Raw genomic sequence first — 19,293 nt, 5'->3', positions numbered from 1 at the left:
AGAATAGACATAGTATCCATCTACAGAGCTAAGGCAAGGAGGGATTTGGGGGCTGTACATACTTTTTAAACAGATATTCAATTGGTTATTCTGTTTTTATCTCTACCTGCACACCCATATTTAGAAATACTACCAGTTCTTAAACATGTTTGGGGTCTTCCCCTGGATAACTAGGCTACTTTTCAGCTTTTCTTATTGCGTGTTCATGGTCACTTTCTCAGATCTAGGTTAGTTAACTTCCATTCATGTTACTATTTTACAATTCTTTTCCTTTATGTTCTCTCATTCTCTTTTTTCTAATGGTTTATGACTTTAGAAACTTAATTTTTTCCCATTCCAATGGGGTATTAAAAATCTATGAACTTTCCTAAAAATTCTTCTCTATTCTTTGTCAAAAATATTTAATCTTCTATAAATATACATTCAATCTTATTTTATGATTGAAGGTATGCTTATATGAAGACTCAGTTCTTGCCATTTGTTATCATCTGTTGAGATTCTCCCACATAACGGATGGGTGCCATGTTAACTTGAAAGCAAAACATACCATTTGTCTGACACAATGATGGAATGCCATCCAGGGATTGCTCATGGAAACTTTGCCACCCTGCTTCTTCCCACCTGAACAGGATTTGAAGGAGGACTGGGCTCCTGTATTGACTTTTCCACCCGGCCTCTGTTTCTTCATTTGTAAATTGGGACTATAATACCTTTGTAGGTTTATGTAAAATCACAAAATCATGCTACCTGGCTCATAGTGAATACTCATCGAGTGTCTGTCGAATTGTCCATCTGAAAATATTATAACCACCTATTCTAACATTGACACCGTATTAAATAAACATTTAAAGAAAATCAGCTATTTTAACTTGTAGAATGTTTTATGATTTTTTTTCTTAATAGGTCTAAAATTTAGCTGAAATATTTTTTCTCATAAAAATTTCAAAATATGCTAACATCAAATAACAAAATAAGATAATTTTAAGCATTTTTATTTATTCATTTATTCATTTTAAGGAGCGAAGAGTAAGAACTTGGTAAGCTTACCTAAACTGTACTGACGTAATATTTCTTTTATCAAGACTGATATAATAAGTCTTGAGGTAAATCAGCATACTAATTCAATATAATTGTGATAAGGATTAGAAAAATTCTACTTAGTGTGAGTCTTCAGTTATAGTTCTATAAATATGAAAATGTTAATATTTCTAATAACCCATGATATTAAGATAGTTTATATTTATTTTTTCTTCCTGCCTTTTCCCTTGCCCAAGGGAAAACAGCTGCTTCAGATCAGAAGTTCATATTTTTACTTGATTGATTGCAGTAAACTAGCAAATGATTTACCTACATCCGGGTTCATCTTACTTTACTCTGCAGTCTGTTTAATGTAAATGAGTGTTTCTGTAATGGAAATTGTAGAATTGCCCCTCTGCTCTGTAAAATTCCTCAGTGACTTCCCTTGGTCTAAATCTTTAGTGTGGCATTCAAGACTTTCATGATCTGACCCTCTTCTCCCTTTAGATGTCATCACAAGCCAGTCCTTCACCTCAAACTTTAATCACATCTCTACATCTTTCGTGTTTTGTGTACTCCGTATATGTCAGATTTCTATTTAAAAACCTGCTCGTCGTTTGTGTTGGGAGGATCAAAGCCCTCCTTTCCCCTGTGACAATAATTTTCAGTTATTTTATAATTGCTTATATAACTACCAAATCCCCTTACTAGATGTGAATAGTTTGGAGTAGTAGTAATTTTTATTTTAGTCCTTTTTTTTTTTTTTTTTTTTTTTTTTTTTTTTACTATGGATGCATAAGCATTCAAAGTTTGTTGATGGGGTGACTGTGTATTTTTGGCAATTTTTAAACATTTTGTTTTATAAAATAGTAATTGTCATAATTTTACATAGATAAAATTGGGCAGACTCCAATTCAAATAATAAATATGTTTTACAGCCTTCAGTTTGGAAACCTGCAGAATTATGATCGCCATGTTGGATGTATCCTTGAATAAAAATAGAAAATACTAGAATATGGAATAATTGTTTTCTGAATATAACTAAGCAATTGTTGGCTGTAGATGACTACAGTAAATTAGAGACTTTAAAAATACTTTGTAAGATTCTGTTTGAATTCCATGCTCTTCCATTTTGAAGTAGAAATCTACTCATATGCTGAATTTAGCTAACTTGCAGAAGCATACTAATAGTTTTTTAGTCAATGATTTACAGCTTTGGGTCAAGTAAATTCTCACTGGTATCAAAATTTATTTTTATTAATAAAACTATCAGAGAGATTACACAGGAAAAATGAGGTTTAGTGAATTCAAAGAACTTTGGGCAGCTCTTAATGCCTGGAAGCAAAACTTCATGACTATTGATCAAGACCAAAGTGGCACAGTGGAACATCATGAATTGAATCAAGCCATCGCTGCTATGGGTAAGAATGTTAAAATTCTTTAGAATCTATCCAGATAATTGTTCTTTGATGAAATGAATCTTAACTGTTTTAATTTGTTAAGTGACGAAGGAATCTATTATTTCACCAGCTGTTGCCCAGTTTGATTTGAAGATTGTAGATGAATTCTGATTGAAGACTTTTAACAAAACCATTCTATGTTTTTTTTTTCAAAAGATGATCTTTTTTATACATTGTGGTTGATAAAATTAATTTCTGAATTCCCTCTGTTGAGTATATTAAAATGCATTCCTCTAATTGTGGGTAACCACCATTTATAGTGTATTCTTTTTTAATTTGCTGAGGTGTCTAATTATTTATTTTATTTTTGCCAGATTTTTGGAAGTATTAATATGCAGTGTTATATTAATTTCAAGAATACAGCATTTCTATTCGTATCTGTATCAGGTGTTCAACAATTCTATACATTACTCGGTGCTTATCACAAGTATATTCACCGTCTGTAACCATACAACATATGTTATGATCTTATTGACTGTATTCCCTATGCTGTATTTTTCAGGGTGACTTAATTATTTTGTTTTAAATTTTTTTTAATGTTTATTTATTTTTGAGAGAGAAAAAGAGAGCAAGAGTAACCAAGGGTGGGGCAGAGAGAGAAGGAGATACAGAATCCAAAGCAGGCTCCAGGTTCTGAGCTGTCAGCACAGAGCCTGACATGGGGCTCAAACTTGTGAACTGTGAGATCATGACCTGAGCTGAAGTTGGATGCTTAACCGACTGAGCCACCCAGGCACCCCTTTTTATTTTTTTTTAATGTTTGTTTATTTCTGAATAAGAGAGCACAAGCAGGGGAGGGGCAGAAAGAAGGAGACACAGAATCTGAAGAAGGCTCTAGGCTCTGAGCTGTCAGCACAGAGCCTGATGCGGGGCTCGAACTCATAACCAGCGATATCACCATCTGAGCCAAAGTTGGATGCTTAACTGACTGAGCGACCCATACGCCCCTGGGGTGACTTAATTATTTCATAACTGGAAGTTTGTACCACTTATCTCCCCTCTGGTAACCACCAGTTTGTTCTCTATATTTAAGGGCTTTTTTGTTTGTTCCTTTTTTCTTTGTTTTGTTTTTTAAATTCCATATATTTTTGAAACCATATGGTATTTGACTTTCTCTGACTTATTTTGCTTAACATAATACCCTCTAGGTCCATCCATTTGTCGCAAGTGGCAAGATCTCATTCTTTTTTATGGCTGAATAATATTTCATTGTATATATGTACCACATCTTTTTTATCCATTTATTGGTTGCTGGACACTTTGGTTGCTTCCATAATTTGGCTATTGTAAATAATGCTGCAGTAAATACAGGGCTGCACATATCTTTTTGAATTAGTGTCTTCCTTTTCTTTGGAAATATTCCAGTAGTGGAATTACTGGATTATATGGTATTTCTATTTTTAATTTTTACTTTATTTATTTATTTTGAGAGAGAGAAAAAGCAGGGAGGGGCAGAAAGAGAGGGAGAGAGAGAGAGAATTCCAAGCAGGCTTCCCCATCAGTAAGCCAGATGTGGGGCTCGAACCTATGAATTGTGAGGTTATGACCTGAGCCAAAATTAAGAGTCTGAAGCTTGACCATCCTAGCCACCCAGGTGCTCCCCTCTATTTCTGACTTTTTGAGGGCTCTCCATACTGTTTTTCACAATGGCTGTACCATTTACATTCCTAACAACAATGCAGAAAGGTTTCTTTTTCTCTACATTTTCACCAATACTTGTTATTCCTTTTATTTTTTGATTCTAGCCATTCTGACAGATGTAATGGGATCTTTCATTGTGGTTTTGATTTGCATTTCCCTGATGATTAGGAATGTTGAGCATTTTTTTGTGTGTCTGTTGGCCATATGTTTATCTTCTTTGGAAAAATGTCTGTTTGGGTCTTCTGCATATATTTCATTGGATTATTTGGGGTTTTTTAGTGTTGAGTTGTCTAAGTTCTATATATTTGGATATTAACCACTTACAGGATATGTCATTTGCAAATATCTTCTCCCATTCAGTAGGTTGCCTTTTCATTTTGTTAATGGTTTCCTTCACTGTGCAAAAGCTTTTTTATTTTGGTATAGTCCCAGTAGTTTATTTTTGCTTTTGTTTTCCTTGCCTCAGGAGACCTATCTAGAAAAATGTTGCTTCAGCCAATGTTAAATTACTGTCTATGTTTTACTCTAGGAGTTTTGTGTTTTCAGGTCTCATATTTAGTTCTTTAATCCTTTTTGAGTTTGTGTATGATGTAAGAAAATAGTCCAGTTTCATTCTTTTGCATGTGGCTGTACCATTTTTCTACACCATTTGCTGAAGAGACTTTTTCCCATTGTATGTTCTTGCCTCTTTTGTCATAGATTAATTGACCATATAAGCATGGGTTTATTTCTGAGCTCTCTATTCTGGTCTTTTCATCTATTTGTCTATTTTTGTGCCAGTACCACACTGTTTTGATTACTGCAGTTCTATAGTATATCTTGAAATCTGAAATTGTGATACCTCCCACTTTGTTCTTCTTTCTCAGGATTACTTTGGCTATTTGGGGTCTTTTTAGTTCCAAATGAATTTTAGTATAATTTGTTCTAGTTCTGTGATAAAATGCCATTGATATTTTATAGGGATTGCATTGAATCTGTATATTGCTTTGAGTAATATGGACATTTCAACAACACTGGTTTTTCCAATTCCTGAGTATAGAATAGTGTTCATTTGTGGTAAGAGCTCTAATTTGATAGCAAAGGCTTATCTCAATATATTACTGGTTTCTGTATTATACTCTAGCTTTTCAGCAAGAAAAACCATGTTTTCTAAATTTTTCTTTGTTTTCTTATGTGGTTAGTATACACAGTATATGCCAAAATACCTCAGAATGCAAAGTCTGCATTTTAGAGTATTTTAAAAGAATGTAACTTTATTTTTATCCTATCTTTGGTAAGCTGAGGTTCTCAGTCTACTTTCTTTCAAAAGTGGTAATATAAAATGGTGTTTAACCTGCTTTTACAGTTCATGTAGTATTCCTAATTGTGTTTACCCTTTGATTTTTTTTACACTCATTTCTAAACAAAATACAGTTTTAAGAAAATTAACCTTTTGAAATTTAAAATCTGAACCCAATGCAAATTATCTCAAATTCCAATTTAAAGAAGCTAAAGCTAGTGATTTGTTTTGTTTTATAATTAGACATTTTAATTTAATAGATGGTCATTTTAGAGACAGTCCTGGACACATCATATATAGTTCAGTTAAAGCATTAATACCTAATGGACTAAACTTGATCCTTAATTCAACATAATGTAGAAAAGGTACTATATAACCTTAGGCAAAAAAGAAAACTGCCAGAGTTCACATAGGCATTTGAGTGCCATAGAGAGATATTGTGGATTATTCAAATTTAAGATCCTCAGATACATGTTAAAATATTCAAATTATTTTGCTGAGAATGCTATGGGAAATAATAAGAGTTTTATCATTACACATTCAGATCATAACTCTCTACCAGGAAGCTTAAAATACATTTGCATATAATTACATAAATTTCCATATTTTACTTCTATTAATTTATACCTTTCCATTTATTTATTTATTTATTTATTTATTTATTTATTTATTTTTAGCAAGTTCCCTGGATTGTAGCTACACATAAAATTTTCTCTACGTTTATTATTGTTTTCCTCTTTGAGTAGATTGTCCAAATCTGCTAATATAGTAATAAATAAAGACAATAATTCTAGGTCAGCATCTTTCACAGTACAGTATGCACATATTGGAAAGTTGCTAAGAATAGATCTTAAAAGTTCTCATGACAAGAAGAGAAAATTCTGTAACTATATAAGGTGACAGGTGTTAACTAGACTTATTATAGTGATCATTTTGTAATATATGCAACTATGGAATCATTATATTGTACATCTGAAACTAATATAATTATATATGCCAATTATACCTCAATGAAAAAAAAAGGCAAAAAGGAAATAAAGAATTTAAGTGATAGCAAAAATCACTAATAATCTTTCCTTGATATTTTTTAAAGAACTATGAAATTACAGAATTGAAATATTGGAGCATTAAAATCTATAAAATATTCTAGATATTATTTAAAAATAAAAATATATTCTAAAAATACAAAAACATAATTTTGTTTTTTCTTAGCTATGACTTCATTACAGAGCTAGAATTTAGATGTTTATGTACCACTCAACTATTAGTAAAGCCTTTGTCTGATAAGTTTCAATACGAATGTGTTTTATTTTTAGTATATATTTTTATGGAATGAATTTTGGAATTTTATTTTTTTGATTGTTTTTAAAGAAAATGCAATGCTGTGATGTTCTTATCGTGTTTGGTTTTAGAAGTTTTAATCTGTTAATTCTTATTTCTAGGTTATAGGTTGAGCCCTCAAACATTAACTGCTATTGTTAAACGGTACAGCAAGAATGGCAGAATCTTCTTTGATGATTATGTGGCTTGCTGTGTGAAGCTTCGAGCACTGACAGGTATTCATCATTTAAAAATGGGTATAGTATGCTCTGGTTTCTCTTCAAATCGCATAAATCTTTCGCCTTTTAAAAATGGGTATAGCGTTATGTAGCTATTTTTCTTTTTCTTTTTCGTTTTTGAAATTACTGATTTTTTTTAAGTTTATTTATTTTGAAAGAGACAGCAGGGGAGGGGCAGACAGAGGGTGACAGAGAATCCTAAGCTGGCTCCTCACTGTCAGCACAGACTGATGTGAGACTTGAACTCATGAAACCATGAGATCATGACCTGAGCAGAAACCAAGGGTCAGACACTTAACTCGCTGAGCCACCCAGGTGCCCCGTAGCTATTTCTCTGAAAAATATCTCTTGTTTTCTTCGACAAGTTTGTAATATTATGTATTTTTCACCGTTATTCACTGTTAAATTTAATCAGTTTTAAGGCTTTAAAACTTTAGCAATATTGTGAAAAAAAAATTTAAAAAACTTTAGCAATATGAATACTGAAAGATTGTTGTAGCTCAGTTTTGGAAAGTTTTCATGTCTCAGTTGCCTGGGATATGAAATCACTTGATTTAATTGAGTATGAAGAGAAAGAGGGAAGATGGCAGTGGAGTAGAAGGACCCTAAGCTCATCTTGTCCCATGAACACATCTAGATAGCTATCAAATTATCCTAAGTACCCCAGAAATCAACCTGAAGATTGACAGAACAAACTCCACAACTAAAGGGAGAGAAGAGGCCACATCAAAGAAGGTAGGATGAGTGGAGACACGGTTGAGGGGAGAAATGGATCATGGGTGGTGTAGGGAGGAGGAAGCTGTAGTCATGGAGAAGGGTGAGAGAGAGAGGAACAAATGGGAATGCATAAGGAGAATGTTTCCCCAAAGCATTGGCTTGGAAAATGAGAGAGGCTGAATTTCACGAGTTCTTGCCACTAGCAGGGCTTGAAGCTTAGACTTTTGAAGGTCAACAGACTTGACTAGGATAGAGTCCAGAGGGTACTGCACTGCTCCTGGAGAGAAGGCAGGCACACAACCTAGGGGCAGACAGCATGGAAACAGTGATTTGAAGAATGCTTGGGGTACACAGTGGGGAGAATATTCACTCTTCTTGCACATCCCTGAGAGGCAGCATTCACAGAGACACCTCTCCAGGAACAAAGGAGCCAGCTGGTGTCACTTCCCTCCCCCACCCTTCAGCATAAGCACATAGCTGCATGTGGGAAGTGGCATAGTACGTACACGGGCTGCCTGATTTCCTTATACCAAACCCCACACCCCTGTGCTCTAGCAGGACTCAGTTCTCAGTCAAGCATGCCTTAGTCTCAGAATGGCAGGCTCCTTCCCCAGAAGACCAGCACAAGCCCCTGCCTCCACCACATCTGACAGAAGAGTTCTATACGGCCTCAGTTCTGGTGCAGGTGGTGTCAGGTCTCATTAAACAAGCAGACTAGAGCACACCTAGTTAAAACTTGCCATGTTCTGGCCAGTGACCAAACACTGCCCACAGCAGGTAAGTAGAACCTCTACAGATGACTGGCCAGAAGGATAGAGCAGCCAAAACATAAGAGCAGAACTCACACAGCAAACATCAGAGATACTCCCTGAAGCACCAGGCCCTGGATACTACATGACCTCTTCTTCATGAAGCTATTACTCTCAGGAGCAGGAGAATTAACTGGCCTTTCTAACACAGAAGAAGACCGAGACTTAGACAAAATGCCAAGATGGAGGAATTTATCCCAAATGAAAAAACAAGATAAGGCCACAGCCAGAGATCTAAGCAAAACAAATGTAAGTAACATGCCTGATGGAAAATGTAAAGCAACAATCATAAGGTTACTCACTGGGGTTGAGAAAAGAATATAAGACATCAGGGTGACCCTTGTCACAGAGGAAAAAGAGTTAAAAAAAGAATCAGAGATGAAAAATGCAATAAATGAGATTGGAAATAGGCTTGATACAACGAACAGCAGGCTGGAAGAAGCAGAGGAATGAATTAGCTATATTGAAAACAAAATGGAAAATAATGAAGATGAACAAAAGAGACAAAGAAGAATTATGGAACGTGAGAATAGACTTAGGGAACACAGTGGCTTCATCAGATGTAATAACGTTCATATTATAGGAGTCCCAGAAGAAGAAGAAGAGAGAGAAAAGAGGGCAGAAAATTTATTTGAACAAATAAGGGCTGAAAACTTTCCTAATCTGGGGAAGGAGACATCCAGATCTAGGAGGTACAGAGAACTCCCATCAAAATCAACCAAAGCAAACCAACACCAAGACATACTATAATTCAATTTGCAAAATATAGTGATAAAAAATCTTAAAAGCAGCGAGGCAAAAGAAGTCGTTAACTTATAAGGGACAACCCATAAGGCTAGCTGGAGATTTCTCAACAGAAACTTGGCAAGCCAGAAAGAAGTGGCATGCTGTATTTAAAGTGCTGAGTGGGAGGGGCGCCTGGGTGGCTCAGCTAGTTAAGTGTCCAACTTCGCTCAGGTCATGATCTCACAGTTCGTGAATTCAGGCTCTGGGCTGACAGCTTGGAGCCTGGAGCCTGCTTCGGATTCTGTGTCTCCCTCTCTCTCTGCCCCTCACCCACTCACACTCTGTCTCTCAAACATAAACATTAAAACTAAATTGAAAAAAAAAAAATAAAGTGCTGAGTGGGAAAAATCTGCAGCCAAGAATACTTTATCCAGCAAGTTTGTCATTCAGAATAGTTGAGTTTTCTAGACAAGCAAAAACGAAAGGAATTAGTGACCACTAAACCAGCTCTGCAAGAATATTAAAGGAGACTCTGAGTGCAACAGAGAGACCAAAAGTGATAAAGACAAGAAAGGATGAGAGAAAAATCTCCAGAAACACTGACAAAACAAGTAATAAAATGGCACTAAATACATTTCTCAAGGACTATTTTGAATGTACATGGACTTAACACTCCACAATCAAAAGACATAGGTTGTCCAAATGGATTAAAAAACAAGACTCATCTATACATTGCCTATGAGACTTGTTTCAGACCTAAAGACACCTGCAGATTGAAAGTGAGGGGATGGAGAAAAATTTATCAAGCAAATGGATGTCAAAAGAATGCCAGAGTTGCAATGCTTATATAAAACAAATAGAATTTAAAACAAAGACTGTAATAAGATATATAGAAGGGTACTTACATCATAATAAAGGGGACAATTCAACAAGACTATCTACCAATTTGCAAATATTTATGTACCCAACATGAGAGCAGTTAAATATATAAAACAATTAATAACAAACATAAAGGAATTAATGATAATAATACAATGATAGTAGGGGACTTCAACATCCTGACTTACATCAATGGACAGCTAATCTAAACAGAAAATAAACAAGGAAACAATTTCTTTGAATGACACTCTGGACCAGATGACTTAACAGATATATTTGGAACATTCCATCCTAAATCAGTATAACACATTCTTTTCAAGTACATATGAAACATTCTCCAGAATAGATCACATGTTAGGTCACAAATCAGGCCTCAATTATACAAAAGGATTGAAATCATACCATGCATCTTTTCTGACTACAGCACTATGATACTAGAAGTCAACTACAAGAAAAACTACTTGGAGAGATCATAAATATACAGACATTAAACAATATCGTACTAAACAATGAATAGGTCATCCAGGAAATTAAAAAAAAATACGTGGACACAAATTAAAATGAAAACACAATGGCCCGGAATCTTTGAGATGAAGCAAAAGTAGTGCGGAGAGGGAAGTATATAGCAATACGTGTCTATCTCAAGAAGCATAGAACCAGAAAAATTAATCCTCAAATGTTTGTATAACCACAAAAGACCCCAAATAGCCAAAGCAGCCTTGAAAAAGAAAAGCAAAGCTGGAGGCATCACAATTCCAGACTTGAAATTAGATCACAAAACTATAGTAATTGAAACAGTATGGTGCTAGCACAAAATTAGACATATAGATCAATGGAACAGAATAGAAAACCCAAAAAATGACCCCACAATTATGTAGTCTGTTAGTCTTTGGCAAAGCAGGAAAGAATATCCAATGGGAAAAAGACAATCTCTCCAACAAATAGTGTTGGGAAAACTGGACAGCAACATGGACCACTTTCTTATACCATACACAAAAATAAATTCAAAATAGATTAAAGACCTAAACTGTGAGCCTTAAAACCATAACAATTCCAGAGGAGAACACAGGCAGTCACCTCTTTGAAATTGGCCATAGCAACTTTTTTCTAGATATGTCTCCTGAGGCAGGGGAAACAAAAGCAAAAATAAACTATTGAGACTTGATCAAAATAAAACACTCATGGGGTACTTGGTTGGTTTAGTCAGTAAAGCATTCAACTCTTGATTTCAGTTCATGTCATGATCTCATGGTTTCATGGGTTTGAGCCCTGCATCGGACTCTGCACTGGTGGCATGGAGCCTGCTTGGGATTCTCCCTCTCTCTCTGCCCCTCCCTCACTCACATTCTCTATGTCTCTCTCAAAATAAATAAATAAGCTTAAAAAAAAAATAAAAAAATAAAACACTTCTGCACAGCAAAGGAAACAATCAACAAAACTAAAAGGCAACCTATGGGACTGGAGAAGATATTTTCAAATGGCATGCCTGATAAAGGGTTAGTATCCAAAATATATAAAGAACATTATAAAATTCAACATCCAAAAAACAAGTAATCCAATTAAAAAATGGGCAGAAGACTTTTTTTGCAAAGAAGACATCCAGATGGCCAACAGACACATGAAAAGATGCTCAACATCACTGTTCACCAGGGAAATACAAATCACAACTACAATGAGTTCCCCACCCCTAATAGAATGGCTAAAATCAACACAAAAAACAACAGGTGTTGGTGAGGCTGTGGAGAAAGGGTAACCCTCTTGCACTGTTGGTAGGAATGCAAACTGGTGCAGCCACTCTGGAAAACAGTATGAAGGTTCCTCAAAAAGTTAAAAATGGAACTATCATACAATCCAGTAATTGCACTACTAGGTATTTACCCAAAGAATACAAAAATCCTGATTCAATGGGATACATACACCCAGATGTTTATAACAGCATTATCTATAGTAGCCAAATTATGAAAAGCCCAAGTATCCATCTACTGATGAATGGATAAAGAAGATGTGGTACGTATACACAATGGAATATTACTCAGCCATCAAAAGGAATGAAATCTTGCCGCTTGTGACACGGATGGAGCTAGAGAGGTTCAAGCTAAGTGAAATAAATCCATTAGAGAAAGACGTATACCATATGATTGCACTCACATGTGGAATTTAAGAAATGTGCAAAGGGAAAAAAAGGCAAACCAAGGAACAGAGTTTTAGCTATAGAGAGAACAAACTGATGGTCAACAGAGGGGAGGTGTTTGGGGGGATGGGTTAAATAGGTGATGGGGATTAAGGAGTGCACTTGTGATGAGCACCTGATAATGTGTGGAAGTGTTGAATTACAATATTGTACGCCTGAAACTAATACTCCACTGTATGTTAACTAGCTGGAATTTAAAGAACAACTTTAAAAAAAACCTTAAAAACATTTATTTTCATTTTTATTAATTATTTTGAGAGAGAGAGAGCACAGGAGCAGGGGAGGGACAGCGAGAGAGAGAGGGAGAGAGAATCCCAAGTAGGCTCTGCACTATCAGCACAGAGCCTGACACGGGGCTCAAACTCACAAACCTCAAGATCTTGACCTGAGCCAGAGTCAGATGCTTAACCGACTGAGCCACCCAGGCACCCCTAAAAAATCCTTTTTTTAAAAAATTGAGAATGAAATTAGTCATTTTTTAGAACCTAGGGACACTAAGCATTTACAACTATATATTTAAAATTGTGATAATTTTTTGTTTGTTTAAAGATTTGTTTAGGAGAAGAGACCACTTGCAACAAGGGGTTGTGAATTTTGTATATGATGATGTAAGTATTCTGGTATTTACACTGTTCCCTAGATGTGTTCATAATTGTTAAAAAAATTTAAGAGGTCTCTGGTACCAGTAATGGGAATAATATATTTTATAGACCATATTCCTTTTCTGAATGTATCAGCTAAATGCAAATAAAAGGTTAAATACTTGTATAAATATCAAGTTGACATTATATTATAAAGGTACTTCTAAATTTTATGACATGTTTTTGGCAGTTTACCTTTCAAATCATTTTTAAGGGCAAAGCTACCATTTTTATAAAGAGTAGTTTATTTTTTGGTAATCTTCAAGAGGAAATTTTCATCTATGATGATAAATTATGAAGCTGTTCATTTCTCATTTCAAATGGTTGCAATTAACCTGATTCCAGTGTTGTTTTTTTTTTTTTAATTGAAACTAATTATATTTCACATGTACTTCAATGTTTCAGGGTTTTTGTTTTGTTCTTGTTATGAGGAAGTTAGGGAGTCAACACTTCCCTGCTAGTACATACTGGTTTAAATTACAAACCTTGGAAACTTTAAAAATTTCCCCTCTTGTGAAAATGTTTTCATGGAGTGTAATTAATCAAAAGCAAAAAGCCTTTTTTTGTTACCAGCTGATGATTTTGCTTATGTGTTAGTTTTTGCAGGGTACTATGGCAATTTGAATGTCTAGAATTTGAAAGCTGAAGAAATACTGTGAATTTTTTTTACTTGGAAGATATGAACTGGACTACTTTGAATTTAATGCTTTTTTGGCTTTTCCATGTTTCTACCTTGTTATAAGTCTGTCCTATTTCTGTGTGTTTTTACTTTAGTGCATAATTTAAAGCAATACAAGAAATGTTTTTGTATTTGGAATAGTAGTGCTTTTAGGAAAGCTGTTCACTTAACATATCTTAGTATCATAAAACATTGGTATATGATGAATTGATGTAAATACCTTTTAGCCTTAATTTTCAACATTGTAAATCCAGAAGAATGTATTTACAAGATAGATTATATAAGAAGCCAAATGTGAAAGCCTAGATAAAGCTAATGTATACTTACCTGAAGGTTACAAATTATACATTGAATTTTATTTCCTCGTTGTTGGTTTTGAAGGTGAACTAGAAGAAGTCTGGATTTTGTGCCATATTTGTAGAAGGGTTTCTTTATTCCTTGATTGCATAATTTAAGAAGAGAAACTCACTGGTCTTTGCCTATGAAGAAGAAAATCGTAGTTCCTAAAATTTTGTATTACGTCACCTTAAGTAGACGGCAAATTAATATATAGAGAAATAAGGCTATAGGAAGCATTTTTTTCCTTTATTTTTTTCAGTGTATATTTTTCTTCAATATGCTTTATTATCTTCTGTGGAAAAAAAAGTTCTTAACAGAACATACATTTTCTCTCTGCATTTTTTTTCATTAGTGATGACCTAGAGGGCCTAAAATGGCATCTTCCTTTTAAATCTAGACTTTTTGGAAGTGACACATATTTTTAATGAGATGTCAACATTTCAATGTATTCTATTAAACTAAATTGTTTCATATATAATGCCAACTGTTTACAAAGTTAAAAAAATCAAGTAATCTACCAATTTGTTTAGATATTCAGAAACTGTAAGTTCACCTTTCTTGACAACATTAGCTGCAGGTTTTGGCATTGCTAAACTGGCAAGTCGTTGAACGCAGGTGTATAATGTGGGGGGTACTGACCACAGCAGGCACCACACCCTGTTTCAGAGTGGCATCGCTGTGGAGATTGCAAAGTGGTCATCACATCCTTAGCATTTCAGATCCCTGATATGAGCTGTTGTAGTTAATCCTGCCCCTTTCCTTGCAAACACTCTTAAGTCTTTCTTAATGAAGATTTGAAACACCATGTGTTTTTCTTACACCTTAACTGAATGTCTTCCAGCTTCAAATGCGAGTACAAATTGACGTAATTTTAGTATGACTGATGACCACATTAATTATTCTTTTTAGAAAATTCCGGGTTTCTTAAAGGATGGAGGATGAATGGTAGCATCTTGAAAAAAAAAAAGTTTCATACACTTACAGAATTTTAAATCCACTTTTACTTTCAACAGTCCTGGAAAGGAAGTATTGGGTAGTCATTCTGACGTTATATTTTTATATAATTAGTTGTCAGATTCATTTGGTCAGCAGTATAAACGTGTGAATAAATAATCCATATACTTTTGTCCTCTGGCTGCTAATTTTTTTTCCATGAACATATATTTGATAATGTGAGAGGATGTTAACTGAGGTATAAAATAAAATACAGTATTCTAATTAGAAGTGTTGTAGAAGAAACTAATGTAAACACACTCTTACATCGTTCATATTGAATGAGGATGATAATATGACTCAGCAGCCTGGTATCTTAACATCCAGCTTATAGGTAATTGCATTGCTGTACCGTTCTGACGTCAGTTATAATTTTTCTTGCTTGTAGGCTAATGGTTGAGGCTAAAAACTTTAAAAATGATATATGATAGTATTCATTTAAGTTTCTGCCGAATGACACTTTGTATTAGAACTCTTCATATGATTCTCTAACTCGTCCTTTTCCAAAGGTGTTTCTGTGAATTTTGGTCATGGTCAGTCTGTGAAGCCGTTTCAGTGACCAAACATATTTGGGAAATTCTCACCCTTTTCAGGGAGCTTGATAAAGCCTAAGGTCCATAAAATCCTGTTTACTTCTGTTTGACATAGTTCCAAAAATTTTTGACCACAGAACTCCTTTCTCTAGCAGAACTAATTTTCCATGCCAATCCAACTTGTCAGACAGTTCTTTTGCACTGTCCATTAACTAGATAATCTTATAAAACGTTAGGCATAGAGGATATTTTAGATGGAGTTTTTATACCGAAATGCAACTCACTTTTTGATGCTTTAAAGATAATTGATGTAAACAGACATCCATTACTAAAGTAAAAATTAAATAGTCTTATGATGAACAAGGACTGGAATATGAATATAGTATGGTAGTTTGTACTGGTTAACTCACACCCAGTTTTCTTGTAAAGAGGAAAATACTGAATAATGTACACTCTTAACATCTAAGTGCTTTTATTTATACAGTAAACATGTTTCCATGTCATTTTGAGAATTTTTTAATAAACATTCAAATAGCTTGCTGTAAAGTTTTGTATCATACAAAATCTGTTAACATATATGAGATGCTTCAGTTCAAATAACAGTGCAGTAATTCACCTCCGCCTAAAAAACTGCCAAATGGTTCAATGTCAGATGTTGCACTTCTATTTTGAGTGGCAGTTTACACCTTTTCAATTATATCAAGGGGAAATAAATACTGTTGGAATCTTAATTTGGTCCACTTTAAAGTAATTTCAAGGACTGTGCTCATTTGATCTATGTAAGCATGCATTCAGAAACAAAAAGTAATTTAAAAGTGTCAAATAATATATTTATTTCCAGAAAAGGTATTCACCCTGGAAGAAAGTAGAATTTATTAATGAAGTTCAAAGTCTGTGCAGTTTAAAAAATGACAAACATCAATTTATAATTCTTTCTCTAAGGAAAATATACAAATCAAGTTCACTTGTACTCTTCCGGCATTACTAAACTGGACAAACTAAATGAATACAATTTGTCAGAAATGTGCTTTTCTTTTGTACTTTTGACAAATTCATAGATGATGTGTTTTCTCGGATTTGTAGCAGTTTTCTGGGAAATTAATAGGAATAAATTTGTGAACATCTGGTAATTAAATCTAGTGAGTAAAAATCCAAGACTTCTTTCACGTTAGCATTTTTTCTTTTCTTTTAAACTTTAAAATGCAGCCATGGGTGTTTTATTACTTTGAAACTTGTATTAAAAAACCACATCTTTTTGATTTTGTAAGCACTTTGAAATAAATGTACAATTCTAAGCTATCATCTAAGAGTATGTCTAGACTTTATAATAAAATTAGATGACACAAAGAAAAAACAAATATTTAAAACTTCTGTTATAGTGATGAATGCAGAGAAGATTTTAAGTGAATACTGTTTAGGTAATTTGTAGTATAGAATAAGGTTACAACATCATATATGTCCATATATTAAGTTAAATATTTCCTGTAATTTAGAATACTGAGCACAAAACTACTTTCCAGCAAAACATTAGGACACTTATGAAAAATTTGTCTGGCTCACTATCAACTCATTATTTGGATGCTGGGAAATCTGTGCTTTTGTTTCTTGCCATTTCTTTTTCTACTTGTTTTAAAAAACTTATTTTACCGGCATCTAATAAAGAAAAGAGCCTTATATTGCTTAACATTCCTTTTACCCAGGTAGCTTGGCAATGTACAGCTTTGTGTATTATTTTGTGAGCATTCAGGAATAACTTCAGGTGTGCTTCTGTAAATCTGAATGTAGAGTAAGTAGACATTGGCAGCACTCCTACATTACTATGATGCACCAGACAGTTAGGGGGTGAGGAGGGTCCTTGCCTATGTGCTACTTACATTTCCAACCCTTCCACAACATCAGAGATGGTGGCGATTTGGAAAGCTTACGGGAAATGAGAATTTTGGCTATGTCATCATTTAATAGCTATATTCAGAGACAAATATGCCAGGAATTAGTACCTTCATCAGATAACACTGTTGGGGGGGGGGGGCGGATCCCAACATTTTCCCTTAAGCATGAAAATATAAATATGTGCTTTATAGATACATGCAGTCATTTGCATTTTAGCTGGCTATATTTAATCACATTTATATTGCTATGATAACTGAAATTTCAAAAGATAACCTGAACAGGTATGTATGTTCCAGAAACATACTAAACAAAGATCCATATTCTTTTGAAAATTATAGGCCATATCAGAAAATTTTCAGGTTAGCCGAACTTTTGGATACATATTTAATTTCCCAAAGCTATCTAAATGCATCACCCTCAAATCTCTCTTATGGCAAGAGATTTTAAGTTTTTAAATAGCTTATTCATACTTTGATTCTTTTTCTAATCAGCCTCACTTAAAGATGAAACAACACGTTTGTTTCTGCTAATCTATGTTTGATTTGGTTTTTCATTTATTAAATAGCGAAATGTTCTCTTGGCTTCTTAAACCTAAAAAAATGAATGGTGGAGAATCTAAACCACTAAACAGAGTAAATAGTCCTTAGCTTAGAAAATGCCACATTATGACCAACTGATTTTGTGCAAAAGGTTTCTCTGAAGATAGATGCTTTTTCTTAAATAATAGATAACTGATTCTAGGGGAGGAATTAGAATATATGAAACATAGGCAAATGAAAATAATGTTATCTGGATATTTTCATTCTTGACAAAAAAAATGAACCATCCACGCATTATACCAAATGTGTCCCATGTAATTTGAAGCCTGCTCAGTTATCAGAAATTTTCAATAAGGGAACGGTAGACGTTTTAGTCAATTACCACTGTGTGCTTGACAGTCAATAGTAAGTGAAATGTTTTTACAGTTCTTCAATTTTAGACGTAATGCTTTTACCACCCAGTCCAGTTTACTAGTGTCCCAGTGAACTCCATAAAACTGTAGTGGCACTGTTGCAATTATGGGATTTCGTGAAGTACATCAGCACCACCATGCCTGTATCTAGTACTCTACCTAGTAAAATGTTGGAAATAGTTGGCTTCTCTAATAAAAGCTAGCTAATGAGATTTACTTTCTTTTTCCCCAAAATAATTTCTTTTACAAATTCTTGAATTTTCATGTATAAATAGATCAGAAAGTATATGCTTCGTTCTTAAATTATGTATATATACTATATTTTCAATACAACTTGTACACTTTTAGCTACCAAAAATCTGCAACCATTTTTACATGAAATTTACATTTTTCTTATTTACAGTTATTTGTAGGTTATTGCAAAACTAGTTGTGCAAGTAGATTACACTGCCAATACCACATACCAATCTTTGAAGAAAATATTTGCTAAAAAATAAATATATCCGCACAGAGTATTTCAAAAGCGTCATGATTTCATGCTACATTATGTGCATAAAGACTAGGAAAAAGTATGTGTTTTGGTAGATTGTTTCATTACATTTAAAGCATTCCAAGGTACTTACTACTTAACCAATGTGAGTGAACTTCTTTTTATCAGATGACTGACATTTTCAAATGATTACACACATTATTTTTTGAAATGTATTATTGAGCTGGCAAACATTCTGGTATATATTTTTCTATCAAAATCATAGAATGCAAATTTCAGCTAGAAGGAGGTGTGTCTAATTAATCCCCGGAGATGAAAACTAGGGATTCCTCGGTGTTTTTATGTTTGGAAAAAGGGTGCCATATTCAATGTTATTGTAACATTGTATCTTCTGAAGAGACTGTGGAGGAGGTAAGTATAAGATGACCAGTCCTTAAATTTTACTCCAAAATAAATGAGGTTGATGAGATGGTGTGGAATTTTCTTACATATACTCAG

At 34.1% G+C, this 19,293-nt stretch overlaps 1 protein-coding gene across 15 annotated transcripts in view; it reads left to right on the top strand.

The window, feature by feature from the left end:
• GCA (grancalcin) overlaps positions 1-18,803 on the top strand; it is a 50,059-nt gene extending 31,256 nt beyond the window's left edge. For 14 of the 15 annotated variants that reach the window (XM_078451201.2, XM_078451202.2, XM_078451194.2 and 11 more), the window contains 4 exons: positions 1,956-1,999; positions 2,291-2,438; positions 6,840-6,953; positions 8,634-12,284. In XM_078451201.2, coding sequence (XP_078307327.1) covers positions 1,956-1,999; positions 2,291-2,438; positions 6,840-6,953; positions 8,634-8,806 — 479 coding nt within the window. In that variant the 3' untranslated portion in view covers positions 8,807-12,284. Of the gene's footprint in view, positions 1-1,955; positions 2,000-2,290; positions 2,439-6,839; positions 6,954-8,633; positions 12,285-12,827; positions 12,887-13,516 lie in introns of those variants that run through there. The other variant, XM_060621134.3, reaches the window with a different exon arrangement.
• Positions 18,804-19,293: the final 490 nt, after the last annotated feature.

Source organism: Panthera onca, chromosome C1 (assembly GCF_046562875.1).
Source record: "Panthera onca isolate mPanOnc1 chromosome C1, mPanOnc1 haplotype 2, whole genome shotgun sequence".
NCBI classification, from domain to species: domain Eukaryota; kingdom Metazoa; phylum Chordata; class Mammalia; order Carnivora; family Felidae; genus Panthera; species Panthera onca.
The sequence above is the reverse complement of the archived record's forward strand: the minus strand, read 5'-3'. Positions and strand labels throughout refer to the sequence as shown.